Genomic DNA, 19,715 nt, shown 5'->3' with positions numbered 1-19,715 from the left:
TGCCACCAGCAGGTGGCGACCTTCACAGTGTGTGTAAGGTTCTTTTCAATTATTGGTATAAAGAATTCTGCCTGTACAGCCCCTGGACAAGTCGTCAGATCCCAGGTCACACAGCTTGTTTGGTCCTCAGTGTGTTCATCTCCAAAGTGAGAACACTGGTCTATGTGAGTCTTTCTCCACCTTTCTTTTGGCACCTGACATTTTTGGAGAAATAAAAATCACACCCTTTCAATATTATTTGAAATATAAAAAAATAAACTATAATAACTAAACACCACTTAAGGAATAAGTCCCTTAAGGGGTAGAGCTAAAAGAGATGATCACTATCACATAATCTTGTAACCGGCAGGAAGGTTTGTCCTCCCCATATAAATGCAACTATACAAGAAGTCTTTTTTTTCTTTTTTAAGTATTCTGATTTATTCTGCCTACTTCCAGCCCTATCTTCTCTGTTTGCTTAACTTAGATTCCATGAATTGATTTTCCCTTTTCTCATTTTTTGCTCTTTAGTGAGATAATCTATGAATTGAACCCCTAGCACAGTACCGGGCATATAAGAGGCACTCAGAAAATACTAGTTTCTTCTCAACACCTCACTTGGTTTCTTTAATCTATTAAACAAATATGTGCCAGGCACTCTTTTAAGTGTTTGGGATAAACTTATGAGCAAAAAAGATAAAAATACGAGTCCTTATGGAGCTTATATTCCAGTAGAAGAACCACATAACAGAAAAACACAATATGTAAATAACTTATTAGATATACCTGTGTCTATAATATAAGAAAGTATATACCTGGGTATAAAGAAAGTAGAGGAAGGGGGACTGAGCATGTCAAGGAGAGGGCAGGGGAAAGGGGCTACACTTTGAACTGCAATGTTTACATTGGCCTAATTAAAAAGGGGACATTTGGACAAAGACTAGGAAGGGTGAGGGACTGAGCCACACCGATAACTGGGGAGGAGAGTTCCAGGCAGAGGCAACGGCAAGTGCAAACTCACCCGCGTTGTTTACAAAACTGCGAGGGGCCAGTGTGGCTGACGAGGGATGGGTCAGGGAAGAGGAGAGTGACACGTGATTTGAGAAGTAACAGGGAAGCCAAACCCCACGGGGCTATATCGGTCATTGTAGGAACTTGGGCTTCTGCCCAGAGGAGAATGGGGGCCACTACATGTCTGGAGCAGAGGACTGACATCATCTGATGGACGTTTTTAAAGGGTCATTTGGGCTACTGTGTCGAGAGTAGAATATAGAGGCCAAAGACAGAAGCAGAGAAATAAATTAGGAGGCTGTACGGTAGCAGTGGGATAGTGACATGTGGTCCAATGGATGATCTATCAGAAGGATGAGTCAACACGTCTTCCTGACGGTTTAGACACAGAGATTTGAGAGGAATTAAGAATGTCTCCACCCAGGTCAAGGGTTCAGACCCCCGTCATGGCCAGCCACCAAAACCAAAAACACACCAAAAAAAGGACTGCAGAGATGGTGGTCTGAGCAATTGAAAAGACGAAGCTTCATTATAAACTCGTGCTCCTCCCCATCATTTTGGGAAAGACTATGAGGAGCGTAAGTGTGTCAGAAAAGAGGGGAGATCAAGAGTTTGGGCATTTTCTATTTCACAGATCTGTCACCCTTCCGAGTGGTGAGGGAAGGGGGCAGCGGCAGCAACAAGACCGCAGTTTAAGAAAGAGAACTGGGCTGGGGACATGAATTGGGATTGGTCAGGATGTACAGGAATCTGAGCAAGATCACAAAAAGCTTACATATGGGAGGAACAAGGTCTGGGCCAAGAGACACTCCAATGTTTAAAAAGTTGGGGAGAAGAAGATGATTCAGAAAAGGAGACGAAGAAGTGAAAAGTAAGAAGAAAACAAGGAACGCGATGTACCGGGAGCCCCGTGAGGAAAGGGTGTGCAGAGCCCCCAGCCAGCTCTGCAGCCCATCGCCGGCTCCCGCTTCGTGACTCGAACTCACTGCTGGGCTAGAACTCGTGATCTCTTTTCATTCAGCTTTCATGGCACTTTCTACTATTTTATCCCTTCCCACGCTCTGCTTCCTTCCTGTTAGTAGTTTCATGCTCATATTTTTAAATCACAGTAATAAAACATGGAACACCCAAAAACCAAAGGTTACATGCTCAAAAATACACGTGAATCCACTCCACATACCAGTCCCCGTTTTTTTTATTTAAATAAAATAACCAGGTGTAATTAAAATAACCTACTTGAAGAAAGCGATCAATAGATTCACCATGATGATATATTGCACGAAGAGGTAAACAGCTTGCAGAAACGGAGTCAGAAAAGAACCAGGAGGGCAAGATGTCTGGCTTTCACAAACTACAAATAAAGAATTTAAAAGAAGGAGAGAGAAAATAAATCACAGTCCTATGACTCAAGAAACATATAGCACATTAACTTTGCAGAATACCACAAATGTTCTACATTTCTAAGATGCAGATGATTGTTTTCCAGGTTTGTTTGTTTTTTTTTTACTCAGAGTGTCTACAATGGTTCAGTCTCTGCATGATGGCAAACTCCCATACACACCATCTATTTCTGAAGCATAGACTTCTCCATATATCATCCAGTACGGCTCAAATACAATATCTCGAGCTAGGCTCCAAGACGGCGGCTCATTTGGTGAAAGGATAGCCTTGCGCGCCACTCCAAAGCTCAGCAGGACAATGGCCATCATGATCACAATGTAGAACATGTTTGCTGCCTGCAAAATAGCACACAGCACAATCAGAATTTTACCACAGATTTGAAATTCAATACAAATCAAACACTAGCAGCCATCATAATTTTACCTGCCAATAATAAGACTGCCTAGTCATTGACTAAAATGCCCTAGTCAATGAATAGCTGGATTTGCTTTGGCTTAACTATTTTGTTTTTTCTGCAGAGTAAGTGTTTCAAGACAATACAGTCTATGGAACAACTAAATGTGCTGACAGTAAAGAATCTGTGCTTTCTTTAAGCGGTAGTAAAATGTAGCTAACATCCAACTTTTGATTAGCTAACGTCCAACTTTTCCCCAATTGGACCAGAGGTTAAAAAAAGAGAACTATAAGGGCCGGCCCGTGGCTCACTCGGGAGAGTGTGGTGCTGATAACACCAAGGCCACAGGTTCGGATCCTATCTAGGGATGGCCGGTTCGCTCACTGGCTGAGCGTGGTGCTGACAACACCAAGCCAAGGGTTAAGATCCCCTTACCGGTCATCTTTTTTAAAAAAAAAAAAAAAGAGAAATATAGAGTATATTCAAATTAGTCAAATGGCTTCTTATTCTCAAAATTATCTTCAGGAATTGATTAGAGTCTGCGAAATTGATCAGACCAGTTTTATTCCACCTACTAAATGTTGTGTTTTTTTAATGTGTGTATGCGTATGCTTTGGGTTTTTTTTTGGGGGGGGGGCATTGGTTGCTGGCCAGTACAGGGATCCAAACCCTTGACCTTGCAGTTATGACACCATGCTCTAACCAACTGAGCTAACCAGCCAGCCCTACCTACTACATCAGCTCAACCCGTTTGTTCACTGTGTCAGAGACAGTATCCACCAAAATTTTCATCAGTATTCCATGAGCTTCTCTACACTTTTTAAGCTTCATTTCCATTAGTCTGGGGCCATGAAACCTATTCTAGCTAATGGGCTGTGGAGTGATGGTGACTTGGGTCGCTTTCTGTCCAGTGCAGTTAAAAGCCACTAGACTTTCTCCATCCCTCTCATTCCCTGCCATAGGAGACCTTAGAAGCCACATGTTGACATGGCTATGTCACAAAGCAGAGGGATTCTCGATGCCCACATCACTGCATAGAGGACAGCCCCATGAGTGCTTATCAAACCCTGCATTAGGGAGAAATAACCTTGTGCTGAGTCACTGACATATACCAGTTACTTCAGCATAGCCTATCTGATGAACACCAGTGTCACCAAGACCAGAGAAAACATTTCTGGTCTAAGAGAAAAGTGTAAAATAAGAAACATCTGGAGTTCCTGGAGGTCCTCCCTTTTCTGTCCTCTCCTTCGTCCCCCAGAACGTGCCCCTTAACTGCCAGTGAGTATCCTAGAAGGAAAAGCCAAAGACGATCTTGACATACTGCACTTCCCAGAGAGCAGGTTTTAGGTTCTTGAGAAAAGCCAGATGGGAAAAGAGGACTCAACTGCACAGCAAGCCCAAGGTGACAGACTGGAGCCACTTTTGAACCCTGGCTCCCCTGTGTGTGCCCTTAAGGAATGGACCTAACTAACCTCTGCTTCCTTGTTTGTAAAATGTGGGTGATAATGCGACCCATCTGATAAAATGAGTTAATATATGCAAAGTGCATAGAATGGGTGTGGGGCCCTTACTAAGCACTATTAAGAGAGACTGAGAAGGGAGAGGTGAGTAAGAGGTAAAAGAATAAATTGATATTTTAGCAGAAAACATGATTGGTGGTAGCCTCACATACATCTGGCCCTCAGGAATTACTGTGCTCAAAGACAAATCTGACTCAATCCCATATCATGTGACCCTAACTAAAAGGATAAACTGAGTATCTTGATCAACTACCAAATATGCTCTTCAAAGACATTTGTTTAGTAAACAGTTTGTGGTCATACAGAAAGCTGTGATGAAGTGATCATGCTGTCTATTTCTATAAATAATTCCAAAAGTTAAACTATCCTGTGTGAACCATGAAATTAGGTGGAACCATGAAAAAGAATCCCAGAATATAAAACCAGACCGTCCTCACCATTTTTGCAATCATGGTCACATAGGGACCTGCATGTTGATTCACAGCAAAGAAGTCCAGGAGCCGTGAGTACCAGAATATGATGTCTATGCAGTAGATCAGTCTCCCCACTGTATGAAAAGGAGGGTCACCCCACCGAAGGCCGAAACCAACTGAAAACAGGCCGATCGCCACAGTTTCCATGAAGTTCCAGTACTCACTGACCCACACCTTCACCTTCTGAGTGAACTTCCCAGGTTCTGAAATACAGATCTAAAAGAAGAAAGTCAGAGGGGAATTTAAAGAATGAGGATCCCATCAACATCATCCTGAATATGTCAACCGCTCATTTAAAGAGTAATCCGAATCCTGCCAAACCTTAAATCACACGGGGATTTTAGAGACTTAAGTTATTCTTGGTAATGAATTATTTAAACAATTCTATAAATATACTTTAATGCTAGACAGTCACTTGAAAACCCAACTAGAAGGAAAAAAAAAAAAAATTACCTTTTCTATCTCCCATTAGTCCTAAACTAACATGGGGAAACACCAAGGCATTTTAAAACTTCATGTTGCAATGTATCTTTACAGCTGCAGTTACATTTCATGAGGCATAGCAGACTGCAAAGAACACTGGACTGAAAACAAGGAATCCTGTAACAGCAGTAGTCCTGCTGCTACTATTTAGTGAGTTGTTGACAAACTACTAAGAATGTGGTATTAGAATTCACTAATGGAAGAAAATATCCCTGAAACATCATATCCAACAAACTGAAATGTAAAATAGTAAACCTGTTTTCCCTAAAGCATTAAAAAATGGTAGAATTCAGATAACATTTCTCTACTGTATTATTTTCTATAATCTATAAACTCCACACAGTAACTAGCAGGTAATATAGGTATAATTAAGAATGTATTTACCTAGTACATAATGTTGGTCATATTACCTCTAGGACTAAATAAATGTATGTATTCATAGACATAGAGACACATAGACATTAATATCTAGAACAGTCTAAGTCACAACTATTTGTGATTGCAGCTATAATGGCATAGGAATGTTAATTTTTTTATGTGACGCATTGCAACTAGAAATCAAAATTTTGCTTTGTTTTGTTTCTTAGACCACTTGCTCCAGAGAGATTTTCAGCTTCAATTTGAAAGGTGTTTAGCAGAATCTTTTAAAAGTTATAAATGTGTTTCTTACATATTGGACAACTTTGGCCATTTATGTGCCATTAGCGTATTATCAGATGAAATAGGTGACAATACATAAGTAATGCTAGGCTATAGAAATCATCCCCACCAAAAAAAAACCAGACACTTCAGGGAAATCAAACAGTTGGAGGGTTCACTGACAATTAGAGCATCACTTATCACTCTAGGACTGGTAAACACACTAAGACATCTGAATTATTTGAAGGTAATTGCTTCCAAAGTGCAGCAACCAGCAGAAAGTATTCACAAGAATAAAGGATCGAAGTCCAGGATTTCCCAAGTAACCATCTGGCAGGATGCAAATCAGCATCAGTATGTTTTGTCTCTCCCCTCCCCCCCACCCTTGACAGGTCCATTGTCATCACCTCTAGCAGAGGTGAGTAGAAGACAAGGCAGAGGGGCCACCTCACCTCCCTGACTTCCTCGGCAGCATTGGTGAAGATGTAAGTGATCACAAGCCACTCTTGCACGCTGGGCCGGGGCTGCATCTCCACCAACACGGTGTAAGTGAACAGCATGAGGAATGCCAAATATGCCATCTGGGAGGGGGACACACATTGCAGGGACGTGAGTGGGAGCAGTCACGAAGGATGCCCAGCAGAAACACAGGCATGAACTTCAACGTGGTAACATGAAAACGTAACTGGGACCACATTCTGATTATGGCTGATCTAACTTCAAGGACAGCACAGGAATCCAGGGTTTTCTAGTCTAAGATTTAGTGGCAGGAATGAAAATCACTGTTCTTAGATGTGAGGAAGGAAACACTGTCTCATGCTGTTGGCTCCTGACTGGAATTTCCAGAACCCTGCACATTCCAACATGGACACAGTCAGGCTAAGAGCAAGCCAGGGAGGAATCATCTTAAACACAGGAAGAGCCGGATGAGCAGCCCCGGTAGCTGTGTATTTTTCAGTACAAGGAGTTGTTTCATTTACTACTGCTGGCAGTTTTATTTGATGCCGATTGAAATATTCTGGTTAGTAGAAAAGTTTTGCCCAACTGTGAGTCCTTGTAACTAAGGACTGTTTGTTGAGGTTTTTATCCTCAGCACCAATTGACACGTAGTGGACACTCAAAGTTTGTTTAATTATTAACTGTGTGTATTATACCTAGATTTCCAATCTCTTCAAAGAATTAAAACACAGTAAACACACACACGTCTCTACATAGTGATTAATAGCTTTGGAATCTTATCCAATGTTCTTATCTTCTTAACATATATTCCCACAAGCAGATTACCTGGACATGCACATTTAAAACTATGGCGAATATGACTAAATTACCAACTAGAAAGGCTTTACCAATTTACACTGTCACCAACAATGTTTGAGACTGCAGTCTTTTAAACAGCTTCAGAAACAACACACAGTGCTTCATGACCAATACTCTCATTAAAAAACCCTAAATCAGTAGAGAGAGAAATGTGCGTGTGTGTTCATTCTCACAAGAGTCGTTTTATTTTAAGCTTGATCCTCACTTCCCATATCTTTTTGAATCCTACCTGTTGGGAAAATAGAATAATTTAATCAGGCCCCCTCACCTTAGGTCTGCTTGGGGGTGGTGCGGCACATTCTTTGTAAGCAAGTTGCATGTGGATGGAGTTAGTGTGTATGCGGGGCACCGTGGCTTGGCTGGCATCAACTGCCTTGGGTGTCCACTCCATGCAGCCATACTCTTGAACCTACGGCTCCAAGGACCTTTTTGTTGGTTGCCTAGCTCATAGACCTGTGTGTGAGGGGTCTGGTGACCCAGCCTGGCATGTGAAGGGTTTGTGACCCAGTCTGTGAATGGACTTGAGGGGCCTCTGAGCTCCAGACCCAGCCCTAGCTCTACAATTGGCCCACTCAGCAGGATTATGGGCAGGTAAAAGAGCCCGACACTACCTAAGTTATTAAGACTGCTTCTAAGCTTAGTTATGCACAGACAACATAAAGGCTTAAGCCATTTCTGACCATACAAGAGTGGTATTATTTACAATAGGTGGCACTTGGGGCACTCATATCAGGTATTACCATCTATGAGTTAAAAAACTGTAGAAGAGAAGCATGTAAGAAAAAGGTAAATTTTATTAGTTCTATACTTCTCTTGGCCTATGTCTCAAAGGTTGAGTATTTTTGATGACTCCTTAGGGACATAATGTAAATAAATTTGTTCTAGCAAATGTTTTTTTGTTTGTTTGTTTGTTTGTTTTACATTTTTGTCCTGGGTTTCACAGTGGCCAGACAATTGGCTCCCTAACTTTTTTAAAATGTATTTTTGATTATAAATATTTATGGGGTACAGAGTTGACTATCAGTATTTGTGTTGACTACAGTATGTGATGATCAAATCAATATTATTAGCATATTCATCATTACAAATCATAATTATTCTTGTGTCCCTTATACAATAACTCCCTATCCTCTTTTCCCTTCCCCTTTCCTATCTCTAGTAACTATAGGTCTGTTCTCTCCTTCTGAAAGCTCAGTGAGGAGATTCTTGTAACTCCCTAACTTTTACTCTGAGGTATATCTTAGGACCTTCATCCATTTGTATTTCTATCATTATTTATATTGTGTTATGTCCTGTTTCAGATTAGCATCATTTCATACACCAATAGTCTCCTCTACCCAAATGTAAGCTGCTTGAGGACAGCATCTATGCTTGAGAATGTCTGCTTCCCACCCTATATCCAGTGAACGATCTGGAGCTTACGTTATCTTCAGCCACAATGCTTTCTTTCTCACATATGTAACGTGTGACGGTATGAATGTGACAGATTTATAAACAAAAGACTGCAAATATATTCAATAGACACTCGGCTTGAAAAAGGAGCACTATTTGAGAATAGATTGGTTCCTAATGGCTATTTGAAGTCCATTTGCTCATGAGTCCAAAGTGACATCATACAAGGTTACAAGCAACCAAAGTATTCACATCTAGGTAAAATGAAGCACTCTAGATATTGGTGGTATTGCCCCTGACTCTTTTTGTTTCTTTCCACTTCTTACAAATTTGATCCAAAAATGTTTACATTTTTGCTTTCTAATTACAACATTAATAGCAAAGCAAAATGCTGCTTCAATAAAGCACACACACCATAGTCTAGCAATGTGATAGCCAAGGCTGAAATGCCTGTGTTCATTGCTAACACCATCTGTTATGGTGGGCAGATCTGGCTGTCTCGGTTCTATTGCTCAGCTTTGCTCCTGTCTCTAAAAAAGAGCTCTTGAGCTGGAAACTTCTTTCAAAAGAAACACGTGAGTACTCTTTTCCCACTGATAGGACTATGGTTAAAATTCTCTCAGAGCTCCTATCAGAATCTCTCAAATATTTTGCCACATATTCACAAAAGGAGTGAAATCTCATCGTTTCAAGGAAGATTTGATTTTTGGAAACAGATAAAAGTCAATCAGAGCTATGTACTTATTCAATAAGTACATGAAATAAGTGTGTTGTTGGCCAAGTAAATATTTTGAAATATAACACAGATAAATATCCTTCTATAATCACATTTCAAATGTTTTAGAAATACAAAACCTTGGCCATGAGCAATTTAAGGACAGATAAGCATTAGAAAAACAAATGATACTAAATAAATGTAAAAAACACTTAATCCATTTTAAAGTACAACTCATGCTTTCTTTGTATGTTTACTGTCCATAATTGATTGAGTATTCGATCACACAATTCAGCTTCTAAAATTTTTGTTGTTATCTATATAAGTCTACACTATTGAAAACAAAACAAACAAAAAAACTTGCATTTTAGTCTATATAAAGCATTATTTCTAAAAAGAAAAATTGATTAAACTGCTGATTTTCTTGCCCAAGGTGGGAAAAAATCCATCCACCCATTACTTAATTCTACAAATACTGCTTTTAATTTTAGTGTTCAACAAAGCTTCAAACGCTCATTCTCAGCTGTGCTAACTCTTAAGTACACCAGGAAAGGAAATGCTTGTTAAACTCCCACAGTAGGACAGCTCCACACTAAAAGTTCATCACTTTCCTCCAATCCTCTTTCCTATTTTTTTTATCATCCCCTCACTTTTTTTACTACACTTCTACATTTTTAGCACAAATTGGCAAGTCGGGCATATCATTATCAACATTACCATTAGCTATTACCCATCACTCATACTTTATATATTGTTGCAATGAGACCAACCATATAAAACCAAAATTTGACAATCGGAGCGCTGTAGAACTCATAGACTTTCCTGGTCCACGGAAGGCTTTGGGGCCCACAATCTAAATCAAAGTGCTGATTTTCATCCAGCTTCTCATCAGGGCCCCTTTCCAAATCCCAGTCTTTCTGTAAAATAAACAAACAAATAATCATTTTTTGTCAACACCTGAACCAAAATATTGGCAGGTGTAGACCTCCAAAAAAATAAAATGAATGAAAAAAAATTCTAATTAATTAATTTTAATTTTTTAAATTAATAAATAAAACAAAATTATACGTTAGAAATTAATTGGGCTCCTACTTGATAAATTATAATCTTAGCTTTGAAGGGAGAGAACACTGCATGTAGTGTATAAATCTTTAACCAGGTAAGGAGTATAGGGTATTTCTGAAATATAAGCTGAGTCCTTAGTAATTAAACTCAATGTAAGAGTAGTTCCAAGAATTTTAAAACGGTCCCTGTTCTTGTTCTGTTTAATCTCCTTTAGCAGTAATTTTGGAACCTAAGGATATTCATAAAATCCCTATAAGATCAATAACAGATAATACACATCTTTCCTTAATACAGGAGGACAAAATGGACATGCATAAATAGTGCATCTTTTTCAAGTCATAGAAAGTCAGGCACAGCATTAGTTTTCGGATTCCAGCCTTTGAGAGCTTTCCCACTTACTCATTCATAGCCAAAGGTCTGTTTGCCTGGAGTTCAGGGATTCTCTGAGCTTCCAGAGTTCCTTGAACACCCTGCAACCATATGCAAGTATCTGTGTTATGCATGTGTTTTTCTAGGGAAAGAATCAAATCTTTCATCAGCTTCTCAGAAGTTATGTGTCAGCCCAAAGTGGTTAATCCTTGCAGGTGGTGAGCAGTGAGCAGGTGTGTGGCAGGGCCAGCATTGCCTGAATGTGACTACACAAGAGCCCACACAGAACAGGCTTTCAAAAAAAGAAAGAATATGAAACTACTAGAAGAAAACACAAGGGAAATACTATATGATATTGGGCTGGGCAATGATTTTTTTTTTAACTTATCAATATACAATATAGTTGATTTTCATGTCCCTTTACCAATTTCTCCTTTTCCCCTGCCCTCCCCCCCATCAACACCATATCTAATGCAAGGATTTTTTTAAACAAGACTTCAAAAGAAGAGACAACAAAAGCAAAAATGGACCAATAGGATTACATCAAAATAAAAGGCTTCTGCACAGCAAAGGAAAATGAACAAAGTGAAGAGATAATCTACAGAATGGGAGAAATTACTTGCAAACTATATGCCTAACAAGGGGTTAATATCCAGAATATATAAGGAACTTAATCAACAACAACAAAAAATAAAATAAAATAACTCAATTAAAAAATGGACCAACGACCTTAGTAGACATTTATCAAAAGAAGACATTCAAATGGCAAATGGCCAACAGGTACATAAAAAAGTGCTCAATGTCAATAGTCATCAGAAAAATGCAAATCAAAACCACAATGAGATACCACTTCACTCCAGTTAGAATGGCTATTATCAAAAAGACAAAAGAAAACTGTTGGTGAGGATGTGGAGAAAAGGGAACGCTTACACAATGTTGATGGGAGTATAAATTAGTACAGCCACTATGGAAAAGAGTATGAATGTGCCTCAAAAAATTAAAAGTAGAACTACCATATGACCCCAGCCATCCCACTCCTGGGTATATATCCAAAGGAAATGAAATCAGTATGTCTAAGAGATATCTCCCATGTCTATTGCAACACTATTTACAACAGCCAGATATGGAATACACCCAAGTGTCCTACAACAGATGAATGGATAAAGAAAATATGGTATATATACACAATAGGGTACTAGTCAGCCATAAAAAAGAATGAAATCCTGTCATTTTCAGCAACATGGATGGACCTGGAGCACATCGTGCTAAGTAAAATAAGCCAGACACTGATACATTGCATGGTCTCACTCATATGTGAAATCTAAAAAAGAGAGAGAGAGTTAGTATCATAGAAGGAGAGAGTAGAACAGTGGTTACCAGGGACTGAAAAGGGGAAGAGAAGGGAGAATATGGGGAGAGGTTGGTCAACAGGTACAAAGTCACAATTAGATAGGAGGAATAAGTTCTGGTGTTCCATTGCATAGTAGGGTGGCCACGGTTAATGGTAGTGTATTGTATATTATGAAATAGTAGATGAGAGGCTTTTGAATGCCTCACCATAAAGAAAATTATAAAAGTATAAGGTGATAGATATGCTAACTACCCAGATTTGACCATTATACAACACACTCACATATGTATTGAAACATCAAATTGTTACCTTATAAATATGTACAATTACAATGTGTTGATTAAAAATAAATTAATAAATACCTTTTTTAAAAAAAAGAGGAATGAAAAGAAAAGTACTCTAGAAAAGTGTTCTTGCAGCCTGATTATACCTGCAGAGTCGGAGGAACACAGGGGTGGTGAAAGGAAAGCAAAAAGAGGTGTGACCCTGCTTTTTAGATTTTAGTATGGTTTTAATTTTTTAATGGGAAATGCATTATTAGTTTTATAATTTTTAAAAGGTAATTTTAAAAGAGAAGAAAGGAAGGTTCACTGCTGCTTCTCAAACTAGTCCATTTCTTCAACCTAGCCCCAAAAGTTCTCTCTCCAGTGTCAGATTAGTGTCAGTGCAAGATCAGCAGGATTTTTCAGGCCAAGGAATGAATCAGATTTCGCTTGAATTGTCCACATAGGGGAAAAGTGATTTTTGAAGCCTCGGGCACATAGATGGGTTATCTTCGGTGCATGATTGAGTGTTAAATCATTTGTGCAGTGGGACTGGGGTTGTGACTTAGAGATGTAGGAACTGATCCAGTTCCTAACAAGTTTGAACCAGCCTAGATTTAAAATAGCTTAAAACCAATTTGAAAAGTCGTCATTTACTGAGATTTTAATGATATCGATACCACTCCAGAAAGCAATTTAAGTAATGTCCTTGTTGTTAAATAACTTCTCTTGTTATTTTTATTATGAGTGTTTCATTAGGTCTTAACTACTCTTGACAGCTTGATATGGATTATAAAGTACTGACTGAGCCTATCTCTGACTTGAATTTAAAGACACCAACTGACTTGATAAAGAAAATGTGGAATATAAATTCAGATTCAGGACTTTGTTTTTCCTTAGAAGACAGTAAAGACAAAAATATTGTGCTCAGCTGACTTTTATTCCCTTTAAATTTCTCTCTCTTTCTCTCTCTTCTATCTCCTCTCTCACTTTTCCTCTCCCCTCCTCTCCTCTCTAAAAAGAATACTAGCAGGTACACAGAATAAAATTATAACTACAACAATCAACTCTATTATAATTCATGCTTATTTTCCATGGTATTATAGTCATGCTCTCATAATGATGCTCTCATAAAACAAATTTCATTATTCAGCTTTCTTAATATTTCTTCATTGTGATTTGTCAACATGTCTAAGACAGTGCTCACCTTTTCCCTTCCAAACCTGCTCCTTTTCCAGTTATACCTGTGTCCCTTCAAGATGGCTTTGTTTTACCCATCAAACTCTCAATTGTATTTGCTGTCTCCCTCTCACTCATACCCCACGCTTGAACTCTATCTGACTCTTCACTTAAAATCTGTCTTTTCATCTCCATGTCTATTACCCTGGCCAAGGCCCTTATTATTTCTCACCTGGATGGTTACACTGACCTATGTTCACCCTGCTTCCAGCCTGTCTTCTTGCCAAACCATCCTGTACACTAGAGGCAGAATAATTTTCCTAATTAAGCCACATAATCTTGCTCCTGAGGTCACACAAGTTCTCTGCTTCTCCATTACCTACAGAATAAAACCCATGCTCCTTCACAGAACATACAGGAGTGTCCATGACCTAGCCTCAATCTACTCCTCCATGCCTGCAAATTCTCTCACTTGTCCCATACTCCCAGAACCTGTTCTCCAGCCAAACCGTACCAGTTGCGATGACTTACACACTCTTTGCCACATCCTGCCTCTATGACCCTACTTACAATCTCCCTTCCCATAGAAATGCTGTTTTCCCTCTCCACATCCTCAGGTCACAGCTCAAATACTACTTCAATCATAAAGCTGTCACCAATCTCTAATCCTCACCTACTGACCTCTAATGCGAAGAGTTTTCTTCCTCTGCTTGTTAATCCATTCTGCCCTCTTCCCGTGATTTATTCCTTAAGAAAGCTCATGTCCTACTTTCAAGAGGTTAGCAGCTAGGAAGATTTAAACTTTTCATGGCAATGTTATTTTTCCTATGGAAATTTTAATAAGGAGTTTTATAAAACTTCACTGAGCAAATGCAGCATTTGATTTTACACAGCTTCAGCTTAAGAATAAGGGCATTCATTCTCCTATTACCAGAAGTACCTTCATTATACTCATTATCCCCACTGTTACCATAGGACAAAGCACAAAGCACTCTAAAGAGCATCTATGTTTCTTCACCTGTCTTCAGTTTTCTCCCACAATACATAATGCAAATTATGTTCTTCAAATAATCAATCACATTTACTTAATCAGCATTATGAAATCTTACTTATCATTGTTGCTAAAGTTAAATTCTAAGACAAATGAAAAAGTGTTACTATGATCATAAGCCATTCATTATAGACCAGATTTTAAACACTTTTTCAATAAATGTTTTAAATTGAAAAATGATGAAGCATTATCGTGAAGGACTTGAATTTTGTCAAATGCTTTTTCTGCATCTATCGAGATAATCACATGGTTTTTGTTCTTGACTTTGTTGATGTGGTGTATTACATTTATTGACTTGCATATGGTGAACTAACCTCACATTTCTGGGATGAATCCCACTTGATCATGGTGTATAATCTTTTGATATGCTGCTGTATTCTGTTTGCTAGTTTTTGGTTGAGGATTTTAGCATCTAAATTCATCGAGGATATTGGCCTGTAGTTTTGTTTTTGTCGTATCTTTGTCTGATTTTGGTATCAGGGTGATGATAGCTTCATAAAATGAGTTTGGGAGAGTGGTTTCTGCTTCAATTTTTTGGAACACTTTGGAAAGACCTTGTATTAATTGTTTTCTAAAGGTTTGGTAGAATTCAGCAGTAAAGCCATCTGGTCCTGGGCTTTTCTTTGTTGGAAGATTTCTGATTACTGCTTTAATCTCATTATTGGTCTGTTCAGTTTTTCTGTGTCTTCTTGGTTCGATCTTGGTAGTTTGTATGTTTTCAGGAATTTATCCATTTTCTCTAGGTTTTCTAATTTGTTGGCGTATAGTTTTTCATAGTAATCTCTAATGATTCTTTGTATTTCTGTGTTATCAGTGTGATAGCCCCTTCTTCATTTCTGATTTTTGTTATTTGAATCTTCTCACTCTTTTTTTTTTTTTTAAGTTGGTCTGTATAGTGGTTTATTTTCTCAAAAAACCTAGTTGGCCTATTTTGTTTATTTTCTCAAAAAACCAACTTTTTGTTTCATTAATCTTTTGAATTATATTTCTGGTCTCTATTTCATTTAGTTCTGCTCTGATTTTAATTATTTCTTTCCATCTACTAACTTTGAGATTAGATTGTTCTTGTATCTCAACATAATAAAAGGCATATATGATAAACTCACTGCCAATATCATCCTGAATGGGGAAAAGCTGAAAGCTTTTCCCTTAAGATGAGGAACAAGACAAGGATGCCCACTCTCACCACTCTTATTTAACGTAGCATTGGAAGTGCTTGCCAGAGCAATTAGACAAGAGAAAGAAATAAAGGGCATCCAAATAGGTAAAGATGAAATCATATTGTCCCTGTTCACAGATGACATGATTGTATATATAGAAAACCCAAGAGACTCTACCAAAAAACTCTTAGAGCTGATTAAAAAATAGAGTGAGGTTGCAGGATACAAAATCAATTTACAAAAATCCATAGCTTTTTTATATTCCAACAACAAACTAGAAGAAAAAGAGATCAAGAAAGCAAGCCTATTTACAATAGTCACCAAAAAAATTAAATACCTAGGAATAAACCTAACCAAGGAGGTAAAAGATCTCTACAATGAGAACTACAAATCACTACTGAAAGAAATTAAAGAAGACATGAAAAGATGGAAAGACATTCCTTGTTCATGGATTGAAAGAATCAGTGTAGTAAAAATTTCCATTCTACCCAAAGTCTTCTACAGATTCAATGCAATCTCCATCAAAATACCAATGACATTCTTCACAGAAATAGAAAAAGCAATCCTAATATTCATATGGAACAACAACAGACCCTCAATCAAGCAATCCTGAGCAAAAAAAGTAAAGCCAGAGGCATTACACTTCTTGACTTTAAACTAAATTACAAATCTATAGTCACAAAAACAGCATGGTACTGGCATAAAAACAGATGCATGGACCAATGGAACAGAACAGAGAAACTAGAAATCAACCCATGTATTTATAGCCAACAGATCACCAACAAGGGCACCAAGAACATACATTGGGAAAAGACTGCCTTTCCAATAAATGGTGCTGGGAAAACTGGACATCCATATGTAGAAGAATGAAACTAGACCTACACTTCTCGCTATATACCAAAATCAACTCAAAATCGATTAAAGACTTAAATATAAAACCTAAAACTTCAAACTTCTAGAAGAAAACAAAAGAGAAACACTCCAGGATTTAGGACTGGGCAAAGACTATGAATAGCACCCCAAAAGCACAGGCAACAAAAGAAAAAATAAACAAATGGGATTGTGTCAAACTAAAAAGCTTCTGCACAGCAAAGGAAACAATAGCATGAAAAAACAACCTATAGAATGGGAGAAAATATTTGCAAACTATGCATCTGACAAGGGATTAATATCCAGAATATGCAAAGAGCTCAAACGTCTTTATAGAAAAAAACCCAAATAATCCAATTTAAAAATGGGAAAAGGAGCTGAATCGACATTTCTCAAAGGAAGACATACAGATGGCCAACAGGTATATGAAAAAATGCTCAACATCATTAATCATCAGGGAAATGCAAATCAAAACCACTTTGAGATATTACCTCACCCCAATCAGATTGGCTATTATAAAAAGGACAGAGAATAACAAATGCTGGTAAGGATGTGGAGAAAGAGGAACCCTTCTGCACTGTTGGTGGGACTGTAAATTAGTAAAGCCATTATGGAGAACAGTATGGAGGTTCCTTAGACAACTACAGATAGAACTGCCATATGATCCAGCCATCCCACTACCTGGGATATATCCAGAGGATTGGAAATCATGAGGTCAAAGGGACACCTGCACTCCCATGTTTATGGCAGCTCTATTTACAACAGCCAGGCAATGGAACCAATCTAAATGTCCATCAATGGATGACTGGATAAGGAATTTTTGGTATATATACACAGTGGAATGAATACTACTTATTCATTAAAAACAATGAAATTCTACCATTCACAGCGACATGGATAAGCCTGGAGAAAATTATCCCAAGTGAAACAACCCAGGTACAGAAAGAGAAATACCACATGTTCTCACTCATAATTGGGAGCTGAATCCATAAATAAACAAACAAACAATAAACACAGAGAGAGAGAAAGAAAGAAACAACAATCACAGTAATATGTTGAACTTTTAGAGAGAGAGAGAAAAGAACTGTGGTTACTAGAGGTGGAAAATGGGGGCGAGGGGAGAAGGAAAGGAGGTTAATGAGGAATTGGTTAATTGACCCAAAGAATGATTGCATATTGTAGTGATGAATAAGCTAACTATCCTGATCTAACCATTATATTGTACACAACTACTGAAAACCAACTTTGTACCCCACATGTATGAATAATAAGTTATCTTAAAAGTAAAAAAATGTAAAAATTTTTTAAAAAATGATGAGGCATTGTAGATATTCATTCTGATTATAAGAACCATGGTAGTAGAGACCACATTGGCTTTAATTTATGCAGTATTCTCAGAACCTCCTATCTTGTTTGGCATATGGAAACTGACAAATACTCATTGAATTAATAAATTGATTTGGCCATGCCCAAATCACCTGGGTAGGCAATTACAATAAACTGGACTACTATATTACAGCCAAAATTTAATTTCTCAGGCAATTGTGACAACTTGCTATATTTGTTAATGTTAAGAGCACACTTAATTGCCATTCAAAGAAGGAATTCTTTCTTTACAAGTCTCCCCTTTAAGAATGACTCCTTTGTAGACAACTCCAGCTATCTACAGTGCCTTAAGCATTTGTGAAAGTTTATCCTTCTGTGAAATCTGTGAAAATCAAAAGTGAAGTTTTATTTACTTGCAAAGTACTATTTGCTACCACCTGTAAGAAACTGCCCACATATTCACATATTTGTTTGTAGACAGACAGATAGATAGATATAGATAGATAGATAGACAGACAGACAGACAGACAGACAGACAGACAGACAGACAGACAGACAGACAAACAGCTTTTTTCACTGTTCACTTCAACAAGCAAACTGAACTTAATGTGAACAACTAAATAAGCATAAAGCCAAACAGAATATCTCACATATAAGCATCGCATTCTATTTCTAAAGGTGTTAAGTCAACACTACATTTCTTCTCTTTCCTTAAAAATTTTGAAATGGTCTAAACTTAGCAACTGTATCACATAGCATGTACAGTGACAAATGTGACAAGTCCAGCTTGACTGGCCCAGCTTTGCAAGGGAGAACTTTTCACACATTCTACAGAGGTTAGAATGTATCTGTCCTCTTAGATGCAGAGAAGAAGAGAGGGGAGAGGAGGGGAGGGGAGGGGAGGGGAGGGGAAAGGAAGGTAAGGGAAGGAGGGAGGGAGGGAGGGAGGGAGGGAGGGAGGGAGGGAAAGAAGAGAAACACAAACATATCCAAACACACCCAATCAGAATGGATGTCCAACCAATCTTAAGAGATGCAGAGATTAAAAAATTATAATTAAGTAGTTTTCATTTAATATTTACCAAACATGTTCTAAAATATTATAACAAATATCTCATCAATGCAAAAAGCACATTAGACAAAATGCTAAAGATGCTTCATTAAATTATTAAGAACCAGAGAAAATGTTTACTATACCTCACAATAAATGACAACTTTATAAGCAGTGATCCCAATCGAGACATAAATGGCAAAGAGTATAGTTGGAGTGGCCAGTTAGCTCAGTTGGTTAGAGCATGGTACTGCTAACAGCAAGGTCTGATGGTCGATCCCTTTACTGGCCAGCCACCAAAAAAAAAAAAAACCTGCCTCAGTTGACCCTTGAACAACACAAGTTTGAACTGCGTGGATCCGCTTACACATGGATTGGATTTTTTTTTTAAATATATTGGAAAATTTGGGGTTAAGTATGTCATGAATGAATGCATACCTAACCAGTTCGCTAGGCTACCTAAAAGGGCTATTGGTGGGCTATTCGTAAAGTTTGGTGGGAATCAAAAGTAATACGTGGATTTTCGACTGTGGGGTCAGCGCCCCTATCCCCCCATTGCTCAAGGATCAGCTGTGTATGAGTTTTCACAGCACACCGCACATCTTGCAGTGAAGATGGGACGCAAGAGAAGTAGCTTAAGTTACCCATAAGAGTGTATGCATCCAGAACTCAAGTGAAATTACTCATAGCCACTGGATAGAACCAA

The 19,715-nt window shown here is 38.2% G+C and overlaps 1 protein-coding gene across 1 annotated transcript in view; it reads right to left on the bottom strand.

The window, feature by feature from the left end:
• The window catches only part of TRPM6 (transient receptor potential cation channel subfamily M member 6), a 113,859-nt gene that overhangs the window by 47,722 nt on the left and 46,422 nt on the right, over positions 1 to 19,715 (bottom strand). Inside the window, exons 18-22 of the mRNA XM_063081212.1 lie at positions 10,095 to 10,241; positions 6,353 to 6,481; positions 4,743 to 4,994; positions 2,552 to 2,726; positions 2,227 to 2,341 (exon numbers count right to left, since the gene is read on the bottom strand). Coding sequence (XP_062937282.1) covers positions 2,227 to 2,341; positions 2,552 to 2,726; positions 4,743 to 4,994; positions 6,353 to 6,481; positions 10,095 to 10,241 — 818 coding nt within the window. The remainder of the gene's footprint in view (positions 1 to 2,226; positions 2,342 to 2,551; positions 2,727 to 4,742; positions 4,995 to 6,352; positions 6,482 to 10,094; positions 10,242 to 19,715) is intronic.

The sequence above is a fragment of the Cynocephalus volans genome, chromosome 16 (genome assembly GCF_027409185.1).
Source record: "Cynocephalus volans isolate mCynVol1 chromosome 16, mCynVol1.pri, whole genome shotgun sequence".
Taxonomy (NCBI): domain Eukaryota; kingdom Metazoa; phylum Chordata; class Mammalia; order Dermoptera; family Cynocephalidae; genus Cynocephalus; species Cynocephalus volans.
This window is presented reverse-complemented; position numbering and strand designations above follow the sequence as displayed.